Source organism: Pecten maximus, chromosome 2 (genome assembly GCF_902652985.1).
Source record: "Pecten maximus chromosome 2, xPecMax1.1, whole genome shotgun sequence".
NCBI lineage: Eukaryota > Metazoa > Mollusca > Bivalvia > Pectinida > Pectinidae > Pecten > Pecten maximus.
In genome coordinates, this window is record NC_047016.1 from 13,671,390 (window position 1) to 13,695,249 (window position 23,860).

The 23,860-nt window shown below is 35.3% G+C and overlaps 1 protein-coding gene across 5 annotated transcripts in view; it reads left to right on the forward strand.

Annotated features, from left to right (window-relative positions):
• The window catches only part of LOC117318148, a 60,857-nt gene extending 49,407 nt beyond the window's left edge, over positions 1-11,450 (forward strand). For 2 of the 5 annotated variants that reach the window (XM_033873182.1, XM_033873198.1), the window contains 5 exons: positions 4,351-5,058; positions 8,284-8,489; positions 8,738-8,889; positions 9,177-9,340; positions 9,940-11,450. In XM_033873182.1, the coding sequence (XP_033729073.1) occupies positions 4,351-5,058; positions 8,284-8,489; positions 8,738-8,889; positions 9,177-9,340; positions 9,940-10,122 (1,413 nt within the window). In that variant the 3' untranslated portion in view covers positions 10,123-11,450. The other 3 variants (XM_033873190.1, XM_033873167.1, XM_033873174.1) reach the window with 3 other exon arrangements.
• The last annotated feature ends 12,410 nt before the right edge of the window (positions 11,451-23,860 follow it).

Below are 23,860 nucleotides of genomic sequence, written 5' to 3' on the forward strand. Positions count from 1 at the left end.
CTGATGTCAATGGAACTTCCATGACAGATCTACTTTCATTGATAGAATTCCTCAGAGTTTACAAACACAAGTTGTATGGATCAGATGGCTAAATCTGGACACTTGTATTCAGTTTATAGAGATGTATTTTATACCCTGGAAGCCCCACCATTTTATTGGTGTAGTACAACTCTGACGTAGGAGCTAAGGAGTGCAGCCATTACTCCCTCCCAATATTTACAAATCATTCTTACAAGATTAATTAATCTTGCCGTTTTATCTGCTATGATACAAACCTAGGATAAGTGAAATTGATCTGTTGATGTCCTCGGTATTACATTTGACATATATAGCATGGGTAAAAAGATCCAACAACAAACCTCTCATCTTGTTTTCATTTTGCCGGGATTTACGCAATGTTTTCATTGTAGCGCGCGTAATGGCTTCCTGCCTCCCAGATTATATTCGTTTATACATGTATTTCAATTAATTTTGAAGAGCTAAAAAAAATACATTGATTTACAAGAGACCTTCAATAGTGTTTCCGATTTACACATGAGATTGGAGTTTCTTATGAGTTCCTCACTTTTATAAATCAGGAAAGATATAGACCACCTGAGAAATGTATATTTATAAAGATTTACATTGATAACCAAGATCTATGGCCATAATCAAGCTGAATTTCTTTTAAATATTGTATGTAGAATTTTAATTAGCTATTTTTTTCCATTTCTTTAAAGCAATATAAGATGTGAAAACAGAATTCAATCAGCAAAAATGAGAGTTGTCAAAGTTAATGATATTTTTCATCTTATATATAATCAGGGACATATATAGAACAAAATATTTCTATCTTTTTTAATTTCTATTATGTCACAGGGTTTCAGTTAGATATGAGCAATTCACAGTTTCTACTAATTGTGTATGTCTAATTATAAAGGCCAGTGAAAATTTTCCTCCGAATCCAGAAAAAGAATTTTTATTTATTTAGTAAGAAAATTTGAAAGCTGAATCTATTTGTCATATGAGTGAATGTAAACATGTTAAATCTGTTGTTAGCAGTAATAGAACACTAATGATGTGGAAATGTATCATTAAGAACACTGAAAATTTGATTGAAAATATATCATATCTCCTGTTGTAAACAATATTATTATTTTAACAAGTAAACATGTCTATCATCTGTTTAGTGTATTGTAGTATCCGGTAAACATTGTGGGTGTGTTTTGTTTTGGGATTACTCTTTTGTACTCCAGTAACAACAACAATAACAACTTGTTGGGTGACAGACTAATACCATACTGTTAGTCAGTATCCTCATATGGACCATCAAAATATAGCTTTGTTGTATAATGTCAGAGGGTTTTTAAACCTCTTAAAAATTATGTAATTGTCACAAAAAGAACAATGTCTGAAGAAACTTTGCCTTCTTTGATAATTAACACAGAAATAATGATTGAAATCCCTCGTTAAACTAACCAAACATGAATATACATTGTAGTATTCTCACTAATTTACAGTAATTTATTGATAACAGATTTGTTGATTAATCTGAAAATTGGTGTGGTGACTATGTTTCAAGTGAATTGGTTGGCTGGGCTTTACGACGATTGTGTATTTGTAATGCATTAGTTGTGGCTAAAACAAACAAAAAACACGTCAGCAGACTTCTATCCGCTATTATGTCACATCAGTTATCGGTTCCATACCCAAAGGCACTGATGACGATGTTATAAACAGGTGATCTCCCAACACAAACAGCTCCTATAGAGTAATGTACCTACTTCCATATAAGGCATGACAGCTGATAATGAGGAAATCCTATCAAGTATTCATGATGACATTTTTCCAAGTATTCCATTGGCCAGTCCTATGATTTCTCTCTGACATAATCAACCCGTTGATTCTGTCAATATTATGTTTGTGACGACATCGGGAGTATCAATGTTGTTCTATATGTAGGCCTTTCACATGTGCTTCTCACAACAACAATTACACACTGAGCTGTGCAAATCGGGCCAATACGAAAGGTAAGGAACAGTATATAGTTGTTTTAAAACCTTTTATTATATTTCAAAAGAATTATTTTATAGAAATCTTTCTTTTTTAATTTGTACATTGTATTTTGAAAATCTAAACAGGATGGGGTGACGACTGTTGCTGTGGGTTTCACTGATTATTTGGTGACAGTATCTATATGCAGTCTTGCCACTACTCTATTATTAACCAATATATCTTTTTTTTTATCAGATTTGATATGAATCTTAGAAGAATGTGATTTTGTTAAAATGATTAGCGGAAGTCCCCGTACTTTAAAGCTTCTCGTGAATGATTATGTTCATATTACATTGTGATTTTTTTGAAAGTCTGTTATTTTCAACAAAAAACTTTCATCTATACTTTTAACTGAATTTAAAATCACTCAAGCACAATATCATAATTCAGATTGAAATAATTGATTATGTGTAGATTTTTACATGCACACACACTCCTTGTGTACATTCACAAACTATCCTATATATGCCCTTGCTACTTTCTCAAATCAGATTAGCATCCGGTGTCCTCAGGAAGTTCTTCACTTTTACTATACACAACTTCAAATTCTTCTGTACTAACGAGAACAATCAACATAACACAAGTGATACTCACCCAGAACCGCAGTCAGTGTCAGAACCGCAGTCAGTGTGGCTGACATGTAGACTTCTATGGGATGTTCAGAGGTACACAGCCTCCAAAAAACAGGTCACAACGGAATCAGCTTTGTGGTGGATATTTGTGTCATATTTCTGGATGTTTTAATTTCGATGTAAATATTTGTCTTTATTCCTCAAACAGAAGAAATCTGGCAACAGTGAAAAGCGAGGAACTGTTTTGCTTTGTTTTCAATCCTTAACATTCTTGAAGTTAGGAATCATTGATACATAAACTTTTAAATGAAATTCAAACTAATGACCAACTTCTCAGGGATGAATAACATATGGATGTGTCTTTCATGCAAGGTAATTAAGTAATATATTCATGAAATCTAGTACATTAATGATGTTTATACCTCATAATGAGAAGTTAATGATGTACTAGTGATAGTAATGGTTTTGAAGTACTGAAATCACTTTATGTAACTATATATATATAAGTCACTGATCGTTTCCAACTGACAAGGTTTGTTTGAATATTGAATTTGATAGTTCATTCCGAACTATACCTTAATAGTGACTGTGATTTCATTAGCTTTTTTATCAATCTGATAAAACAGACATGTGACATATATATCAAAAGTGTGATCTATCCAAATGTAAAGGTACATTTTTTATTCACTAGAATTCAAGTTCACATCCAGATGGAATTACATTGGGATAAGGGTTTTTATGTATTACAATATACAACTGTTACTATAGTAGTGACTGGCTGACAACTGTCACTATAGTAGTGACTGGCTGACAACTGTCACTATAGTAGTGACTGGCTGACAACTGTCACTATAGTAGTGACTGGCTGACAACTGTCACTATAGTAGTGACTGGCTGACAATTGTCACTATAGTAGTGACTGGCTGACAACTGTCACTATAGTAGTGACTGGCTGACAACTGTCACTATAGTAGCACTGGCTGACAACTGTTACCATTGTAATACTTCCTGACAACTGTCACTATAGTAACACTGGCTGACAACTGTTACCATTGTAATACTTCCTGACAACTGTCACTATAGTAACACTGGCTGACAACTGTCACCATAGTAAAATGAGATGACAATTAACTGTTACCATTGTAATACTTCCTGACAACTGTCACTATAGTAACACTGGCTGACATTTGTCACTAAAGTAACACTAGATGACAACCGTCATCATTTTAACACAGACTAATTCATGTCACAGAGTAGCATTGATTGTTAATTTCCACCAGAGAAACCCTAGCATGTATTCCCACTGTGTTATTAACCGGTCATTGATATATTCTACTTGTTTTGGTATAGTAGGGATGTCATATGAGATATGTAGGATTAATTAGCATTAAAAGCTTTGACATTTCAGAGACCTCAATGATATCTTGTTACTGCAATTGATATTGTGTAAGTTTATTTCATTTTCATAAACAAGTTATCCGATGTAAAACATGAAGCAGATAGTGTTTCATTGGCAATCAGACAGTATTGCTTTAATGGGTGTGTCTGCCAGTTGATCCATCAGTAGCAAAACTAGCTGTTTTGTAATTTCAGTTCCTTGGAAATTTAACGAGTGCTAGCTGTGAGCGATTTTATTAAGCGTTGCCAGTGAACACGGACAAGTGTTGGGGCTTTCCCTGCCATGTTCCAACCACACTATATATGCTGGGTTCCTGTATTGATTTGCTTACTTCTCTGTTGACAGGGTGTGCATTTGGAAGAACCAACATCACCAATAACAAAACAACTCAACGAAGACCTGGACGAATTTGTCCGGCAACTCACACACCCAAAGGGAACTGTTGATCGTTCACAATCCATTGACGTGTCGGCCCTTGACAAATTAGGAAAAATGAAATTAGAATCATCACAATCGTCAGGGAGGGATACTCATAGTGTTCGACGATCTGCTCCAGAAATTGCTGAGAAACAGGAGAAACATATATGTGAAGCAGTAAACAATCCTCGTAAAAGCTGGCGGAAACACATTTTACAGAGACGCAATGGAAAGAGCGTCTCATCTGGGACAAACTCCACCGATATTGACGAGGCTGTGGAGATTTCATTTGGTTCAAATGATGATGAGGGGCTAGATGTCAAAGAAATATCTTTTGACAGTACGTCATCAGGGCTTCGTGATTCCAAAGTCTTATTTCATGGTGATTCCACACCGGAGGATTCTGATCAAGAGTCAACACTGACACAGGGAAACAAATCATCCGCACTTTATGGACAAAAATATGTTAAAAAGGACAAAGACACACAGGCAGTAAAGGAATCGAAAAGGCGCCGGTTTCGCCGCATGATAACACGCCCCTTGCGCCGGAGTCAGAGTGCTGGATGCGAGCAGGATATACCAGTCCACGCTCTATTCCTACATCGTACAGAAGAGGTATCTCCAGAAAAAGATACGGTAAGTTTCTTATATGCATTTTAGGGCTGAATCTTGTTGATATATAAAAAAAAAGTCAAAATTTTAGGGGACAGATATTTTTTGAAAATTCAAACATGGAAACTTTTTACCAAAGTAAAACAGATACTTAGATAACATTTACAGGGTTGTGTTATATACAAATATGAAGAATAAATTTATGTTAAACTGATACACAAAGTATCGACAAGCTTAACTATACATGTATATGTCATTCCCACCTCCATCAAACATTACTCGTTCACAGTGTCTTGTGTCCCTCTGAATATAGTACTATTGCTATAGCTATAACAGTTAAAACATATTAGCATTTATATAATGTTACGATTTTATCTGAACTCATAAAAAAAAAAAAAAAAAAATTTAAATCTGCTTGTTAAGGGCTTTAAACCAGCTTTCGGTTATTGTTGTATTAGGTTTAATATTTCTGAATAAAACTTATCAGCATATATATCTACCCTAACATGTATAGGTTAAATATATTTTTTTTCTTTTAAGGTGTTTGATATTGGGTTCAGAGTACAGTTTCCAAATTAAGCAATAAAATATGATTACCTTCCTATCCTAATTAATATTATTCTCCATTTGAAACTGTCCGATCGTTGATTCCTACATTTGTGATTTCAAAATATTCCCTTTATGTTTTTACACTCTTTCTATTTTCTAAAACAAATTATTTATTTGCAGTCTCTGAATATTCCCGTAAATCTGTCAATCTTGATTTCAGGAATGATCCTCAGTTTATTCTTAGTACATAATTATATTTCTTACGAATCCTAGATACCCATAGAAACATGATAGAGATATAGTCACTGTTAAATTGTAGCAGACTGTTTATACAATTTATTCCAGGCTATATGAGACAACATCAGTGCTATCTTTAGAAACATATGCTATATTTGGGCCGTGTTTACTTGTCAATTATTGATCAAGCTACCAGAAATAGCTTCCATCAATGAAAAAATAAACATCTTCGCCTCCAGATAGAAAGGGAACACAGACAGTGGTAGCGTTTCCACTTTAAGGCTCCAAGTAGATTGGATTATTCTAGGAAATTGTTTACCATATCTAGGGTATAATGAAATGGAGGTTTTGTAAAATACATATGGAAATCTTCCGGTTGCAAGGCAGATCACTTTTCTATTTGTTGTGGATTAGAACTGTAAGCCCTTCAAAACTGATAACATTTCCTGTCTAAGATAAATGTGACATCTCAAAATTTGTCAGAATTATGAGTAATATGTTTGCAGTCTTATATTGATAGTATAGTTAGCTGTGATATAAAACCTTTAATTCATCGAGTCAAAAAGAATTATATAAAAGAAAGATCTTTTAGAATCATAAAACTCTGACGTAGATATATCTTAATAAATATAAAGTAATAATAAAGTATTAATAATATTAATAATAATGTATCAGCAACTGTTACAGGATAGAGTTAAAAAATTATTTCAATCTTTGACATCTATGAAGATTGTAATCCAAAAGTCTGTGAGTATTTTTAGGTACAATTCCGGTAAATCTCAGCTTTCCATATTTTACCAAATACCAACAGTACCAAGTGAAACAAGAAACATCTTTAAAAAAGATAAACAATATAGTTTTAATGCTGGTGATTACAATGTAAAACTGATGGTGAAATAAATCAACGAACCAAAGCGTTTTAGCACGATTAACAAAATTATATCAGTTTGAATCATTTTTGGTAATAATAAGACTGCATTTGAATCAGGAATATGATTTTATTAATGTGTCATTTAAAAAGATAATCTACTTATTCAGCTTGCATTCAATCTTATCTTTGTTCCGTTTTTAACTGCATATCTGCGTTTTGCATTTACCGCTACATTGACCAATCACATACTTCATCTTGACCAGTAACGCCACCTGTCGCGTCATATCCGGGGCCAAAAGAAAATGAAACGGCTCTGCCGAAAAATAGTCACATTTAAAGGTGACAACAAAATAGTCACAGTAATGGGAGACAACTAAATAGTCACTGTAACAAGTGACAACAAAATAGTCACAGTAATGGGAGACAACTAAATAGTCACTGTAACAATTAAGTGACAACTAAATAGTCACAGTAACATGTGACAACTAAATAGTCACAGTAACATGTGACAACTAAATAGTCACAGTAACATGTGACAACTAAATAGTCACAGTAACAATTAAGTGACAACTAAATAGTCACTGTAACAATTAAGTGACAACTAAATAGTCACAGTAACATGTGACAACCAAATAGTCACAGTAACATGAGACAACTAAATAGTCACAGTAACAAGTGACAACTAAATAGTCATAGGAACAAGTGACAACTAAATAGTCACAGTAACAAGTGACAACTAAATAGTCACAGTAACATGTGACAACTAAATAGTCACAGTAACATGTGACAACTAAATAGTCATAGGAACAAGTGACAACTAAATAGTCACTGTAACATGTGACAACTAAATAGTCACTGTAACAATTAAGTGACAACTAAATAGTCACTGTAACATGTGACAACTAAATAGTCACTGTAACAATTAAGTGACAACTAAATAGTCACAGTAACAATTAAGTGACAACTAAATAGTCACAGTAACAATTAAGTGACAACTAAATAGTCACAGTAACAGGTGACAACTAAATAGTCACAGTAACAGGTGATAACAAAAGAGTGACATTAAAGTGTGATAATAAAAGAGCCATATTAACAGGTGACCACTCAATAGGTGGCCGTCAGTATGTTCACAATATCATTAACCAGTAACTATGTGTGGTTAACACAATAATAGATGTATACCTTTACCTACACCTCAATTACTTCTTTATCTTCTGTCTGTATCTAATACTTACATCAAAAAATATTATTGCAATAGATGTTCCCCATCTCAGTAAATTTCTGCTTCCTCCTGTAACTCCTGTAATTATGGGACTTACCTGTATATAATGAGACTGATGCTGGAGACATGTTTTGGTTGCCATGGTAATCTCATTAAGATACAAGTAAATTAGAGTCTGTCATGATTTACAGGTCGTTGGTATCCATATATGGTAATGAAGATTCTCATATAGATAATTACATGTAAATGACATATAATTTAAAGACATTCATTATCATCTCATTGTATTAAATAAACCATAGTTTGAAATTACATGCTATCAATACTCCAATATAGCACCTGACCACAAATTTTACTTTCTCATGTTCAGATTGAAAGTCGTGCAGCTGACCTGTCCATGTATCAGAGACAGTTGTTTGGAGACGTTGATGCCGAGGCTGACAGTGCCAATTCCAACCTTCCACGTCGCCCAGTTCACAAAACATGTTCAGCAGATGCAGCTATGATGGCAAAAGAGGACTTTGGCATTGCCAGTAATAACAACAACTCACAAACAAGACCGAAATCTCGTAACATGTAAGTTTTAATTCACGCAATCTGCTGAATGAATGAAACTAATGAGAATGAATGAATGAATGAATGAATGAATGAATGAATTTAATAGAACATAATTGAGATATTTGTTAAACCAAAAAAAAAGATTTAAATTAAGGAATTAGGATTTTTGAATGATTTCATTTCAATTTAATATCTTTGGTAACGTATAACTTTCTTAAACATCTAAGTTGAAGCAAGTTTCTCAAACCAAGTCTTTGTCATTTAAGAGCTAAGAACATGAAGAGAAAATTCCAGTTTTTACGACGCCGAAATACAGACACAGCTTTAGTGGGTAGCCTGATGTCAGTTCACGCCAGACCATCGTCAGACCAGGCCTCACAGTGGAGTCAGTCATTCGACACGTTGCTAGGCGACAAATGTAAGTGTCCCCTCATGGCAGTACAGTGCCTGGCTGTTATCTAACATGAATGAACCATAAGTGATATAAAATGAGACTTTTTTCAATAAGTTTAAACTGGTCTCCTGTAGTGCTCTAAAGTTACAGATGTTCATGTATATAAGATTTTATTGCAAAAACTGTTTATTTTTGTTGTTTTTTTTTCCTTTTCATCTATTTTTTCTCTTTTTTTTTTGTCATTTAGTGTTGACAGAAAATTAAATACAAGGAAAAAAAGTGTGTGAACTATGTTGTTGCTCTATTTTTAGGTGGAGTAGAATTGTTCAAAGGCTTTCTCCGATCAGAATTTAGTGAGGAAAATTTGGAGTTCTGGATCGCTTGCCAGGATTATAAAAACTGTAAAGACAGTAAGCTGATGGTGCAAGCACAGAAAATTTACTCCGATTTTGTCGCTTTCCAGGCTCCTAAAGAGGTAAGTAGTGCCTTGACTGGAGATGTGTAATATCGTAATATTACATTACTGTAATTGTCCCTCGTCCATATAGTTCTCACAAATAACAAGAAATATCTTTACAAGATATGAACGGCATAGTTTTAATGCTGGTGGTTATAATGTAAAACTGCTGGTAAATGAATTAACAAACTAATGCGTTTCAGCACGGATAACAAAATTATATCAGTTTGAATCATTTTTGGAGATAATAAGACTGCATTTAAATCAGGAATACATTTTTATTAATGTGTCATTAGAAAAGATACATCCATTTATACAGCTTGCATTCAATATCTTAAGTTTGTTTCTTTTTAAATGCATATCTGCATTTGGCATTTAACGCTACATTGACCAATCACATACAGTTTTTTGTACTTTATCTTGACCAGTAACGCCACCTGTCGTGTTAAATCGGGGCAAAAAGGAATATTATACAGCTATGCCGAAAAATATTTCATATGTCACAGAGAACAAACTCGTTGTTTAATGGGTAAAAAAAAAAGACCACAAATTTTATTGTTCCTTTTTAATATTCTGATTGACTTGATTGACAATATAAATGAATGTTTGTTTTTCAGGTGAACTTAGATTCCAAAACAAGAATGCAGGCTATATCTAACCTGGATGCACCCTCGCGAGAAACCTTTGTTGAGGCCCAGAAACGGATCCAAGCATTAATGGAAAAAGACTCTTACCCTAGATTTCTGGAATCTGATATCTATCTGCAGCTTATTAATTTGTCGGACAACACTAAAAGTTGAATGGACTGATGATTTTCAGGATTTTAATGACATCTTTATTTGTTACTCTTATTGAAACTCTTTGTGATACCAAAAACACTGTCAAGCAGCTGTCAGAATGTACTGTGTGGAATTATTTCTAATGGAACATCATTACAAATCGTCAGAGTAGGAAGCTAGTTCTTTCACACAAATATCTAATGTTACACAACTTCCGATATAAAAATACAAACCAGGTATTTGTTATGGTTTCTGAGAACTAGTTAAAGCATTCATGGGGATACCATTGTTACAAGGAAGGACCGACAGCTTGGTAAATGTAAATACCATTCCTGACGAGTCATCGTTGTAATTTCATTAACGTATTTAGCTTTTGTAATTTTTATACGTGAGGTAAGATATCTCTACCAAAGTGTGGATTTTTTTTCACAGTTTCAAATCTGCTGTTGTTGTCAGTTATAACTGTTTTGATGATGTGTGTGATAACAGAATAGATAGTGGTGGATCACACACCAGTAAATATGGCTTTGTTGATACCGATTGATTATATCACCTCTGTAATTCGTTTAGAAGTGCTTTATTATAAGACAGTGTCTTTTACCATGGATTTGTAACATTATTGTCAATATTCTGCATTAAATAGAAAATCAGTATTGAGAACAAATTGTAATTGATATAATTACTTACCAATCTTGGAGTTAATAAATCAAGGGAAGATGGATGGGGTTTACTTTTAACTTTGTGATTCTTTCATCAACTGGAGCATGTTGTAATTGATGTTGAAAATTATATAATTATATATAATGATATTCACACACATAGAGTTTAATAAGGCATTCTTGATCGACTGGATCCATGGATTAGTATATCATAATTCTATTTGTCTAGCAAAATCATGGTTTTTCCTATCGCAATCAAGTTCTCGTATATCATTTTGCATTTTTAATAAAGTTAAGATTAAATCTCACAAGAGAAGTGATTTTTTCACACATGTTGGTGTGTTGTCCTACTGACTGGTGTCGCCCTGTGGAGTCGTCGTGTCTTATACACTGGAACCCCTGATACAGTCCTTACACCTCAACATGTGAAATGTTGTATACTTCATGGTATTGGAGATTATATATGAGATTTGTACATTGTAATACAGTGCTTGGATTGTTCTAGATCCAGTGAATGTGATACTGTGTTGAGCGATTCCCCTTGTGTCCTGTGTATTGTATTTGGGATAGTGATAGATTTCATCAGTTTGATATTGTCTATGTTTTTATTCCTACAGTTCTGAACAAAATGTCATACTTAATTCAACTATTTCATAAAAATTTTCAAAAATAAAAATTTGATGAAAATTATTGGTGTTTCCTACTTTTCCTTTTCATGTAAACGGGTCAAGTATCAACAGAGAGAGTATAGAAATAACTTAAGGTAAACATTCTGGATCACAATTTTAGCTTGACACAAAATAGATAGATATGAACAATAAATATACATTTGTATGGAGACCCTTGAAAAGGTACAAGGAGAACAGGACCAGGTGTTCCAGCAGAATAAGTGTCTTCTCCTTCATCGACGAACCGCGCCATACAAATCTAGGTCAAATCCCGGTTATCAGTCACATTCTTTACAAAAGAATAAGGATGGTGACAACGTATTTCAAAGAAATATTTTAAACCACGTCATGTTGATTCTTAAAAAGATTCAACATATTAAGTTATGAATAAATAAGTAGCAAATTAAAAATAACTAAAGTCAAAACGATAAATGTTAGGGTAATGTCCTAAAGAATCTGATTAGGGTAATATAACAATCAAAAGAAACATTATCTGATACCAGGAAAAGATATAGCTCAATGGTTATACAAGGAATAGACATAGCCGTATTGGTATACAAGGAATTAATTTGACAAGCACGATTTGTTTACCAGAAATAGTCATGGCACAATATGTATACCAGGAATAGACAGCACAATATGTATACCAGGAATAGACAGCACAATATGTATACCAGGAATACACAGCACAATTTGTATACCAGGAATAGACAGCACAATATGTATACCAGGAATAGACACAGCACAATTTGTATACCAGGAATAGACAGCACAATTTGTATACCGGGAATAGACAGCACAATTTGTATACCAGGAATAGACATAACACAATTTGTATACCAGGAATACACAGCACAATTTGTATACCAGGAATAGACAGCACAATTTGTATACCAGGAATAGACAGCACAATTTGTACACCAGGAATAGATATAACACAATTTGTATACCGGGAACAGACATAGCAATATGTATACCAGGAATAGACAGCACAATTTGTATACCAGGAATAGATATAACACAATATGTATACCAGGAATAGACAGCACAATTTGTATACCAGGAATAGACAGCACAATTTGTATACCAGGAATAGACAGCACAATTTGTATACCAGGAATACACAGCACAATTTGTATACCAGGAATAGACAACACAATTTGTATACCAGGAATACACAGCACAATTTGTATACCAGGAATAGACAGCACAGTATGTATACCAGGAATAGACAGCACAATTTGTATACCAGGAATAGACAGAACAATTTGTATACCGGGAACAGACATAGCACAATTTGTATACCAGGAATAGACATAACACAATTTGTATACCAGGAATAGACAGCACAATTTGTATACCGGGAATAGACAGCACAATTTGTATACCGGGAATAGACATAGCACAATTTTTATACCAGGAATAGACACAGCACAATTTTTATACCAGGAATAGACATAACACAATTTGTATACCAGGAATAGACATAACACAATTTGTATACCAGGAATAGACAGAACAATTTGTATACCGGGAATAGACAGCACAATTTGTATACCAGGAATAGACAGCACAATTTGTATACCAGGAATAGACAGCACAATTTGTATACCAGGAATAGACAGCACAATTTGTATACCGGGAATAGACAGCACAATTTGTATACCAGGAATAGACAGCACAATATGTATACCAGGAATAGACACAGCACAATTTGTATACCAGGAATAGACAGCATAATATGTATACCAGGAATAGACAGAACAATTTGTATACCAGGAATAGACAGAACAATTTGTATACCAGGAATAGACAGCACAATTTGTATACCAGGAATAGACAGAACAATTTGTATACCAGGAATAGACATAACACAATTTGTATACCAGGAATAGACAGAACACAATTTGTATACCAGGAATAGACATAACACAATTTGTATACCAGGAATAGACAGAGCAATTTGTATACCAGGAATAGACAGAACAATTTGTATACCAGGAATAGACAGAACACAATTTGTATACCAGGAATAGACAGAACACAATTTGTTTACCGGGAATAGACAGCACAATTTGTACACCAGGAATAGACAGAACAATTTGAATACCAGGAATAGACATAACACAATTTGTTTACCGGGAATAGACAGCACAATTTGTACACCAGGAATAGACAGAACAATTTGTATACCGGGAATAGACAGCACAATTTGCATACCAGGAATAGACATAGCACAATTTGTATACCAGGAATAGACAGCACAATTTGAATACCAGGAATAGACATAACACAATTTGTTTACCGGGAATAGACAGCACAATTTGTATACCAGGAATAGACAGAACAATTTGTATACCGGGAATAGACAGCACAATTTGTACACCAGGAAAAGACAGAACAATTTGTATACCAGGAAAAGACATAGCACAATTTGTATACCGGGAATAGACAGCGCAATTTGTATACCGGGAATAGACAGCACAATTTGTATACCAGGAATAGACAGTACAATTTGTTTACCAGGAATAGACAGCACAATTTGTATACGGGAATAGACAGCACAATATGTATACCAGGAATAGACAGCACAATTTGTATACCAGGAACAGACAGCACACTTTGTATACCAGGAATAGACAGCACAATATGTATACCAGGAATAGACACAGCACAATTTGTATACCAGGAATAGACAGCACAATTTGTATACCGGGAATAGACAGCACAATTTGTATACCAGGAATAGACATAACACAATTTGTATACCAGGAATACACAGCACAATTTGTATACCAGGAATAGACAGCACAATTTGTATACCAGGAATAGACAGCACAATTTGTACACCAGGAATAGATATAACACAATTTGTATACCGGGAACAGACATAGCAATATGTATACCAGGAATAGACAGCAAAATTTGTATACCAGGAATAGATATAACACAATATGTATACCAGGAATAGACAGCACAATTTGTATACCAGGAATAGACAGCACAATTTGTATACCAGGAACAGACAGCACACTTTGTATACCAGGAATAGACAGCACAATATGTATACCAGGAATAGACACAGCACAATTTGTATACCAGGAATAGACAGCACAATTTGTATACCGGGAATAGACAGCACAATTTGTATACCAGGAATAGACATAACACAATTTGTATACCAGGAATACACAGCACAATTTGTATACCAGGAATAGACAGCACAATTTGTATACCAGGAATAGACAGCACAATTTGTACACCAGGAATAGATATAACACAATTTGTATACCGGGAACAGACATAGCAATATGTATACCAGGAATAGACAGCACAATTTGTATACCAGGAATAGATATAACACAATATGTATACCAGGAATAGACAGCACAATTTGTATACCAGGAATAGACAGCACAATTTGTATACCAGGAATAGACAGCACAATTTGTATACCAGGAATACACAGCACAATTTGTATACTAGGAATAGACAACACAATTTGTATACCAGGAATACACAGCACAATTTGTATACCAGGAATAGACAGCACAATATGTATACCAGGAATAGACAGCACAATTTGTATACCAGGAATAGACAGAACAATTTGTATACCGGGAACAGACATAGCACAATTTGTATACCAGGAATAGACATAGCACAATTTGTATACCAGGAATAGACAGCACAATTTGTATACCAGGAATACACAGCACAATTTGTATACCAGGAATAGACAGCACAATATGTATACCAGGAATAGACAGAACACAATTTGTATACCAGGAATAGACAGCACAATTTGTATACCGGGAATAGACAGCACAATTTGTATACCGGGAATAGATATAACACAATATGTATACCAGGAATAGACATAACACAATTTGTATACCAGGAATACACAGCACAATTTGTATACCAGGAATAGACAGCACAATATGTATACCAGGAATAGACAGCACAATATGTATACCAGGAATAGACAGCACAATTTGTATACCAGGAATAGACAGCACAATTTGTATACCGGGAATAGACAGCACAATTTGTATACCAGGAATAGACAGAACAATTTGTATACCGGGAACAGACATAGCACAATTTGTATACCAGGAATAGACATAACACAATTTGTATACCAGGAATAGACAGCACAATTTGTATACCAGGAATACACAGCACAATTTGTATACCAGGAATAGACAGCACAATATGTATACCAGGAATAGACAGAACACAATTTGTATACCAGGAATAGACAGCACAATTTGTATACCGGGAATAGACAGCACAATTTGTATACCGGGAATAGATATAACACAATATGTATACCAGGAATAGACATAACACAATTTGTATACCAGGAATACACAGCACAATTTGTATACCAGGAATAGACAGCACAATATGTATACCAGGAATAGACAGCACAATATGTATACCAGGAATAGACAGCACAATTGGTATACCAGGAATAGACAGCACAATTTGTATACCGGGAATAGACAGCACAATTTGTATACCAGGAATAGACAGCACAATATGTATACCAGGAATAGACAGCACAATTTGTATACCAGGAATAGACAGCACAATTTGTATACCGGGAATAGACATAGCACAATTTTTATACCAGGAATAGACACAGCACAATTTTTATACCAGGAATAGACATAACACAATTTGTATACCAGGAATAGACATAACACAATTTGTATACCAGGAATAGACAGAACAATTTGTATACCGGGAATAGACAGCACAATTTGTATACCAGGAATAGACAGCACAATTTGTATACCAGGAATAGACAGCACAATTTGTATACCAGGAATAGACAGCACAATTTGTATACCGGGAATAGACAGCACAATTTGTATACCAGGAATAGACAGCACAATATGTATACCAGGAATAGACACAGCACAATTTGTATACCAGGAATAGACAGCACAATTTGTATACCAGGAATAGACAGAACAATTTGTATACCAGGAATAGACAGAACAATTTGTATACCAGGAATAGACAGCACAATTTGTATACCAGGAATAGACAGAACAATTTGTATACCAGGAATAGACAGAACACAATTTGTATACCAGGAATAGACAGAACACAATTTGTATACCAGGAATAGACGTAGCACAATTTGTATACCAGGAATAGACAGAGCAATTTGTATACCAGGAATAGACAGAACAATTTGTATACCAGGAATAGACAGAACACAATTTGTATACCAGGAATAGACAGAACACAATTTGTTTACCGGGAATAGACAGCACAATTTGTACACCAGGAATAGACAGAACAATTTGAATACCAGGAATAGACATAACACAATTTGTTTACCGGGAATAGACAGCACAATTTGTACACCAGGAATAGACAGAACAATTTGTATACCGGGAATAGACAGCACAATTTGTATACCAGGAATAGACATAGCACAATTTGTATACCAGGAATAGACAGCACAATTTGTATACCAGGAATAGACATAACACAATTTGTATACCGGGAATAGACAGCACAATTTGTATACCAGGAATAGACAGCACAATTTGTATACCAGGAATAGACAGCACAATTTGTATACCAGGAATAGACAGAACAATTTGTATACCAGGAATAGACATAGCACAATTTGTATACCAGGAATAGACAGCACAATTTGTATACCGGGAATAGACAGCACAATTTGTATACCAGGAATAGACAGAACAATTTGTATACCAGGAATAGACAGCACAATTTGTATACCGGGAATAGACAGCACAATTTGTATACCAGGAATAGACAGCACAATTTGTATACCAGGAACAGACAGCACACTTTGTATACCAGGAATAGACAGCACAATATGTATACCAGGAATAGACACAGCACAATTTGTATACCAGGAATAGACAGCACAATTTGTATACCGGGAATAGACAGCACAATTTGTATACCAGGAATAGACATAACACAATTTGTATACCAGGAATAGACAGCACAATTTGTATACCAGGAATAGACAGCACAATTTGTATACCAGGAATAGACAGCACAATTTGTATACCAGGAATAGACATAACACAATTTGTATACCGGGAATAGACATAGCAAAATTTGTATACCAGGAATAGACAGCACAATTTGTATACCAGGAATAGACATAACACAATTTGTATACCAGGAATAGACAGCACAATTTGTATACCAGGAATAGACAGCACAATTTGTATACCAGGAATAGACAGCACAATTTGTATACCAGGAATAGACAGCACAATATGTATACCAGGAATAGACACAGCACAATTTGTATACCAGGAATAGACAGCACAATTTGTATACCGGGAATAGACAGCACAATTTGTATACCAGGAATAGACATAACACAATTTGTATACCAGGAATAGACAGCACAATTTGTATACCAGGAATAGACAGCACAATTTGTATACCAGGAATAGACAGCACAATTTGTATACCAGGAATAGACATAACACAATTTGTATACCAGGAATAGACATAGCACAATTTGTATACCAGGAATAGACAGCACAATTTGTATACCAGGAATAGACATAACACAATTTGTATACCAGGAATAGACAGCACAATTTGTATACCAGGAATAGACAGCACAATTTGTATACCAGGAATAGACAGCACAATTTGTATACCAGGAATAGACAGCACAATTTGTATACCAGGAATAGACATAACACAATTTGTATACCAGGAATAGACAGCACAATTTGTATACCAGGAATAGACATAACACAATTTGTATACCAGGAATAGACAGCACAATTTGTATACCAGGAATAGACAGCACAATTTGTATACCAGGAATAGACAGCACAATTTGTATACCAGGAATAGACATAGCACAATTTGTATACCAGGAATAGACAGCACAATTTGTATACCAGGAATAGACATAACACAATTTGTATACCAGGAATAGACAGCACAATTTGTATACCAGGAATAGACAGCACAATTTGTATACCAGGAATAGACAGCACAATTTGTATACCAGGAATAGACAGCACAATTTGTATACCAGGAATAGACAGCACAATTTGTATACCAGGAATAGACAGCACAATTTGTATACCAGGAATAGACAGCACAATTTGTATACCAGGAATAGACAGCACAATTTGTATACCAGGAATAGACAGCACAATTTGTATACCAGGAATAGACAGCACAATTTGTATACCAGGAATAGACAGCACAATTTGTATACCAGGAATAGACAGCACAATTTGTATACCAGGAATAGACAGCACAATTTGTATACCAGGAATAGACAGCACAATTTGTATACCAGGAATAGACAGCACAATTTGTATACCAGGAATAGACATAACACAATTTGTATACCAGGAATAGACAGCACAATTTGTATACCAGGAATAGACAGCACAATTTGTATACCAGGAATAGACAGCACAATTTGTATACCAGGAATAGACATAACACAATTTGTATACCAGGAATAGACAGAACAATTTGTATACCAGGAATAGACAGAACAATTTGTATACCAGGAATAGACAGAACAATTTGTATACCAGGAATAGACAGCACAATTTGTATACCAGGAATAGACAGAACAATTTGTATACCAGGAATAGACATAACACAATTTGTATACCAGGAATAGACATAGCACAATTTGTATACCAGGAATAGACAGCACAATTTGTATACCAGGAATAGACAGAACAATTTGTATACCAGGAATAGACAGCACAATTTGTATACCAGGAATAGACAGCACAATTTGTATACCGGGAATAGACAAAGCACACTTGTGCACAACGAAACACACCGGTTTATTTTGATAATGACAAATAGTCGGCAGACTCGTGGATAACTTACCTTCTAAAAAGAGAATGAAAATACTTTCTTAATATCTAAAAAAAAATCTTGATGACTATGAAAAGAGCATATTTTGTTGATTTAATACTCTTCTTAAATAGGACAGTGGGTAGATAAAAGCCATCAGCAAAAAAGAACAACTGTTTAATACAAACTTTTTTCGGTAAGAAAAAGCTTAACTTTTTGAGGCGAATGTTTATTGATCACTAGTAATGAATAGGAACAAATTTTCAAGGAATATGCGAGCAGAAAATCAATACAAATGGCTACAGAAAATAAACGATTAGGAGTTTACCTCAACGACCGTTTAGTAAAAATCCGAGACGCTACCTTTTGGAATTGTTCAATAATGGTAAACATTCATAACGACAGCAAATGTAACTGTTGTTCGGGGAATTTATAACTGATCGTAAATGTTTAAAGCAATCTTCAATAAGACGCCAAGTGTTCGTCAATCGGTAGATCTCTACAATTAAAAAATAAAGGAATGTTTTCCTAACCACAGAGAAACCCACGGGAAAAGGATCACATTAGTATTGTAAACTAAAATATTTGCTATATAAATACAGAGAGAACCTTATGGTAATTTATAAACAAGACAACGTCACGTGTCCTGTTTGAGATTCACGTGAATACCTGAAACAAGAGGACGCGTGTTTTAGTAACCACGACCTTGTAAAACAGCGAAATTTTGGAATCACTTCTTAGATGTATACGATATCAACCATCACATGATTGCAGCATTATGCTTGAAAATCACTTCGGGCCACAGAATAATCAACCGAGTAACGACAAAAGATCGATCGTCTAACTTTAATAACGTGAGGTATAAACGTCATGTCTGTTGTACTGTTCTCTCTTTGTCCAGGTATAAACGTCATGTCTGTTGTACTGTTCTCCCCTTTGTCCAGGTATAAACGTCATCTCTGTTGTACTGTTCTCTCATTTGTTCAGGTATAAACGTCATGTCTGTTGTACTGTTCTCTCATTTGTTCAGGTATAAACGTCATGTCTGTTATACTGTTCTCTCATTTGTTCAGGTATAAACGTCATGTCTGTTGTACTGTTCTCTCATTTGTTCAGGTATAAACGTCATGTCTGTTGTACTGTTCTCTCCTTTGTTCAGGTATAAACGCCATGTCTGTTGTACTGTTCTCTCATTTGTCCAGGTATAAACGTCATGTCTGTTGTACTGTTCTCTCCTTTGTCCAAGTATAAACGTCATATCTGTTGTACTGTTCTCCCCTTTGTCCAGGTATAAACGTCATCTCTGTTGTACTGTTCTCTCATTTGTCCAGGTATAAACGTCATGTCTGTTATACTGTTCTCTCATTTGTTCAGGTATAAACGTCATGTCTGTTGTACTGTTCTCTCATTTGTTCAGGTATAAACGTCATGTCTGTTGTACTGTTCTCTCATTTGTTCAGGTTAAACGTCATGTCTGTTGTACTGTTCTCTCATTTGTTCAGGTATGAACGTCATGTCTGTTGTACTGTTCTCTCCTTTGTACAGGTATGAACGTCCTGTCTGTTGTACTGTTCTCTCCTTTGTTCAGGTATAAACGTCATGTCTGTTGTACTGTTCTCTCCTTTGTTCAGGTATAAACGTCATGTCTGTTGTACTGTTCTCTCCTTTGTTCAGGTATAAACGTCCTGTCTGTTGTACTGTTCTCTCCTTTGTCCAGGTATCAATGTCATGTCTGTTATACTGTTCTCTCCTTTGTGCAGGTATAAACGTGCTGTCTGTTGTACTGTTCTCCCCTTTGTCCAGGTATAAATGTCATCTCTGTTATACTGTTCTCTCATTTGTTCAGGTATAAACGTCATGTCTGTTGTACTGTTCTCTCCTTTGTTCAGGTATAAACGTCATGTCTGTTGTACTGTTCTCTCCTGTGTTCAGGTATAAACGTCATGTCTGTTGTACTGTTCTCTCCTTTGTTCAGGTATAAACGTCCTGTCTGTTGTACTGTTCTCCCCTTTGTCCAGGTATCAATGTCATGTCTGTTATACTGTTCTCTCCTTTGTGCAGGTATAAACGTCCTGTCTGTTGTACTGTTCTCCCCTTTGTCCAGGTATCAATGTCATCTCTGTTATACTGTTCTCTCATTTGTTCAGGTATGAACGTACTGTCTGTTGTACTGTTCTCTCATTTGTTCAGGTATAAACGTCATGTCTGTTGTACTGTTCTCTCCTTTGTTCAGGTATAAACGTGATGTCTGTTGTATTGTTCTCTCCTTTGTTCAGTTATAAACGTCAGGTCTGTTGTACTGTTTTATCCTTTGTACAGGTATAAACGTCACGTCTGTTGTATTGTTCTCTCCTTTGTTCAGTTATAAACGTCATGTCTGTTGTACTGTTTTATCCTTTGTACAGGTATAAACGTCACGTCTGTTGTACTGTTCTCTCCTTTGTCCAGGTATCAATGTCATGTCTGTTATACTGTTCTCTCCTGTGTTCAGGTATAAACGTCATGTCTGTCATACTGTTCTCTCCTTTGTTCAGGTATAAACGTCATGTCTGTCATACTGTTCTCTCATTTGTTCATGTATGAACGTCATGTCTGTTGTACTGTTCTCTCATTTGTTCAGGTATAAACGTCATGTCTGTTGTATTGTTCTCTCCTTTGTTCAGGTATGAACGCCGTGTCTGTTGTACTGTTTTCTCCTTTGTTCAGGTATAAACGTCATGTCTGTTGTACTGTTCTCTCCTTTGTTCAGGTATCAACGTCATGTCTGTTGTATTGTTCTCTCCTATGTTAAGGTATGAACGTCATGTCTGTTGTACTGTTCTCTCATTTGTTCAGGTATAAACGTCATGTCTGTTGTATTGTTCTCTCCTTTGTTTAGGTATGAACGCCGTGTCTGTTGTACTGTTCTCGCCTTTGTCCAGGTATAAACGTCATGTCTGTTGTACTGTTCTCTCCTGTGTCCAGGTATAAACGTCATGTCTGTTGTACTGTTCTCTCCTTTGTTCAGGTATAAACGTCATGTCTGTTGTACTGTTCTCTCATTTGTTCAGGTATAAACGTCATGTCTGTTGTACTGTTCTCGCCTTTGTCCAGGTATAAACGTCATGTCTGTTGTACTGTTCTCTCCTTTGTCCAGGTATCAATGTCATGTCTGTTATACTGTTCTCTCCTTTGTTCAGGTATAAACGTCATGTCTGTCATACTGTTCTCCCCTTTGTTCAGGTATAAACGTCATGTCTGTTGTATTGTTCTCTCCTTGTTCAGGTATAAACGTCATGTCTGTTGTATTGTTCTCTCCTTTGTTCAGGTATAAACGTCATGTCTGTTATACTGTTCTCTCCTTTGTTCAGGTATAAACGTCATGTCTGTTGTACTGTTCTCTCCTTTGTTCAGGTATAAACGTCATATCTGTTGTACTGTTCTCCCCTTTGTTCAGGTATGAACGTCGTGTCTGTTGTACTGTTCTCTCCTTTGTTCAGGTATACACGTGATGTCTGTTGTACTGTTCTCTCCTTTGCTCAGGTATAAACGTCATGTCTGTTGTATTGTTCTCTCCTTTGTTCAGGTATAAACGTCATGTCTGTTATACTGTTCTCTCCTTTGTTCAGTTATAAACGTCGTGTCTGTTATACTGTTCTCTCCTTTGTTCAGGTATAAACGTCATGTCTGTTGTACTGTTCTCGCCTTTTTCCAGGTATAAACGTCATGTCTGTTGTATTGTTCTCTCCTTTGTTCAGGTATAAACGTCATGTCTGTCATACTGTTCTCTCATTTGTTCAGGTATGAACGTCAAGTCTGTTGTACTGTTCTCTCATTTGTTCAGGTATAAACGTCATGTCTGTTGTATTGTTCTCTCCTTTGTTCAGGTATGAACGCCGTGTCTGTTGTACTGTTTTCTCCTTTGTTCAGGTATAAACGTCATGTCTGTTGTACTGTTCTCTCCTTTGTTCAGGTATCAACGTCATGTCTGTTGTATTGTTCTCTCCTATGTTAAGGTATGAACGTCATGTCTGTTGTACTGTTCTCTCATTTGTTCAGGTATAAACGTCATGTCTGTTGTATTGTTCTCTCCTTTGTTCAGGTATGAACGCCGTGTCTGTTGTACTGTTCTCTCCTTTGTTCAGGTATATACGTCATGTCTGTTGTACTGTTCTCTCCTTTGTTCAGGTATAAACGTCATGTCTGTTGTACTGTTCTCTCATTTGTTCAGTTATAAACGTCATGTCTGTTGTACTGTTCTCTCCTTTGTACAGGTATAAACGTCACGTCTGTTGTACTGTTCTCTCCTGTGTTCAGGTATGAACGTCCTGTCTGTTGTACTGTTCTCTCATTTGTTCAGGTATAAACGTCATGTCTGTTGTACTGTTCTCTCATTTGTTCAGGTATAAACGTCGTGTCTGTTGTACTGTTCTCTCCTTTGTCCAGGTATCAATGTCATTTCTGTTATACTGTTCTCTCCTTTGTCCAGGTATAAACGTCCTGTCTGTTGTACTGTTCTCTCCTTTGTTCAGGTATAAACGTCATGTCTGTTGTTGTACTGTTCTCTCTTTTGTTCAGTTATAAACGTCC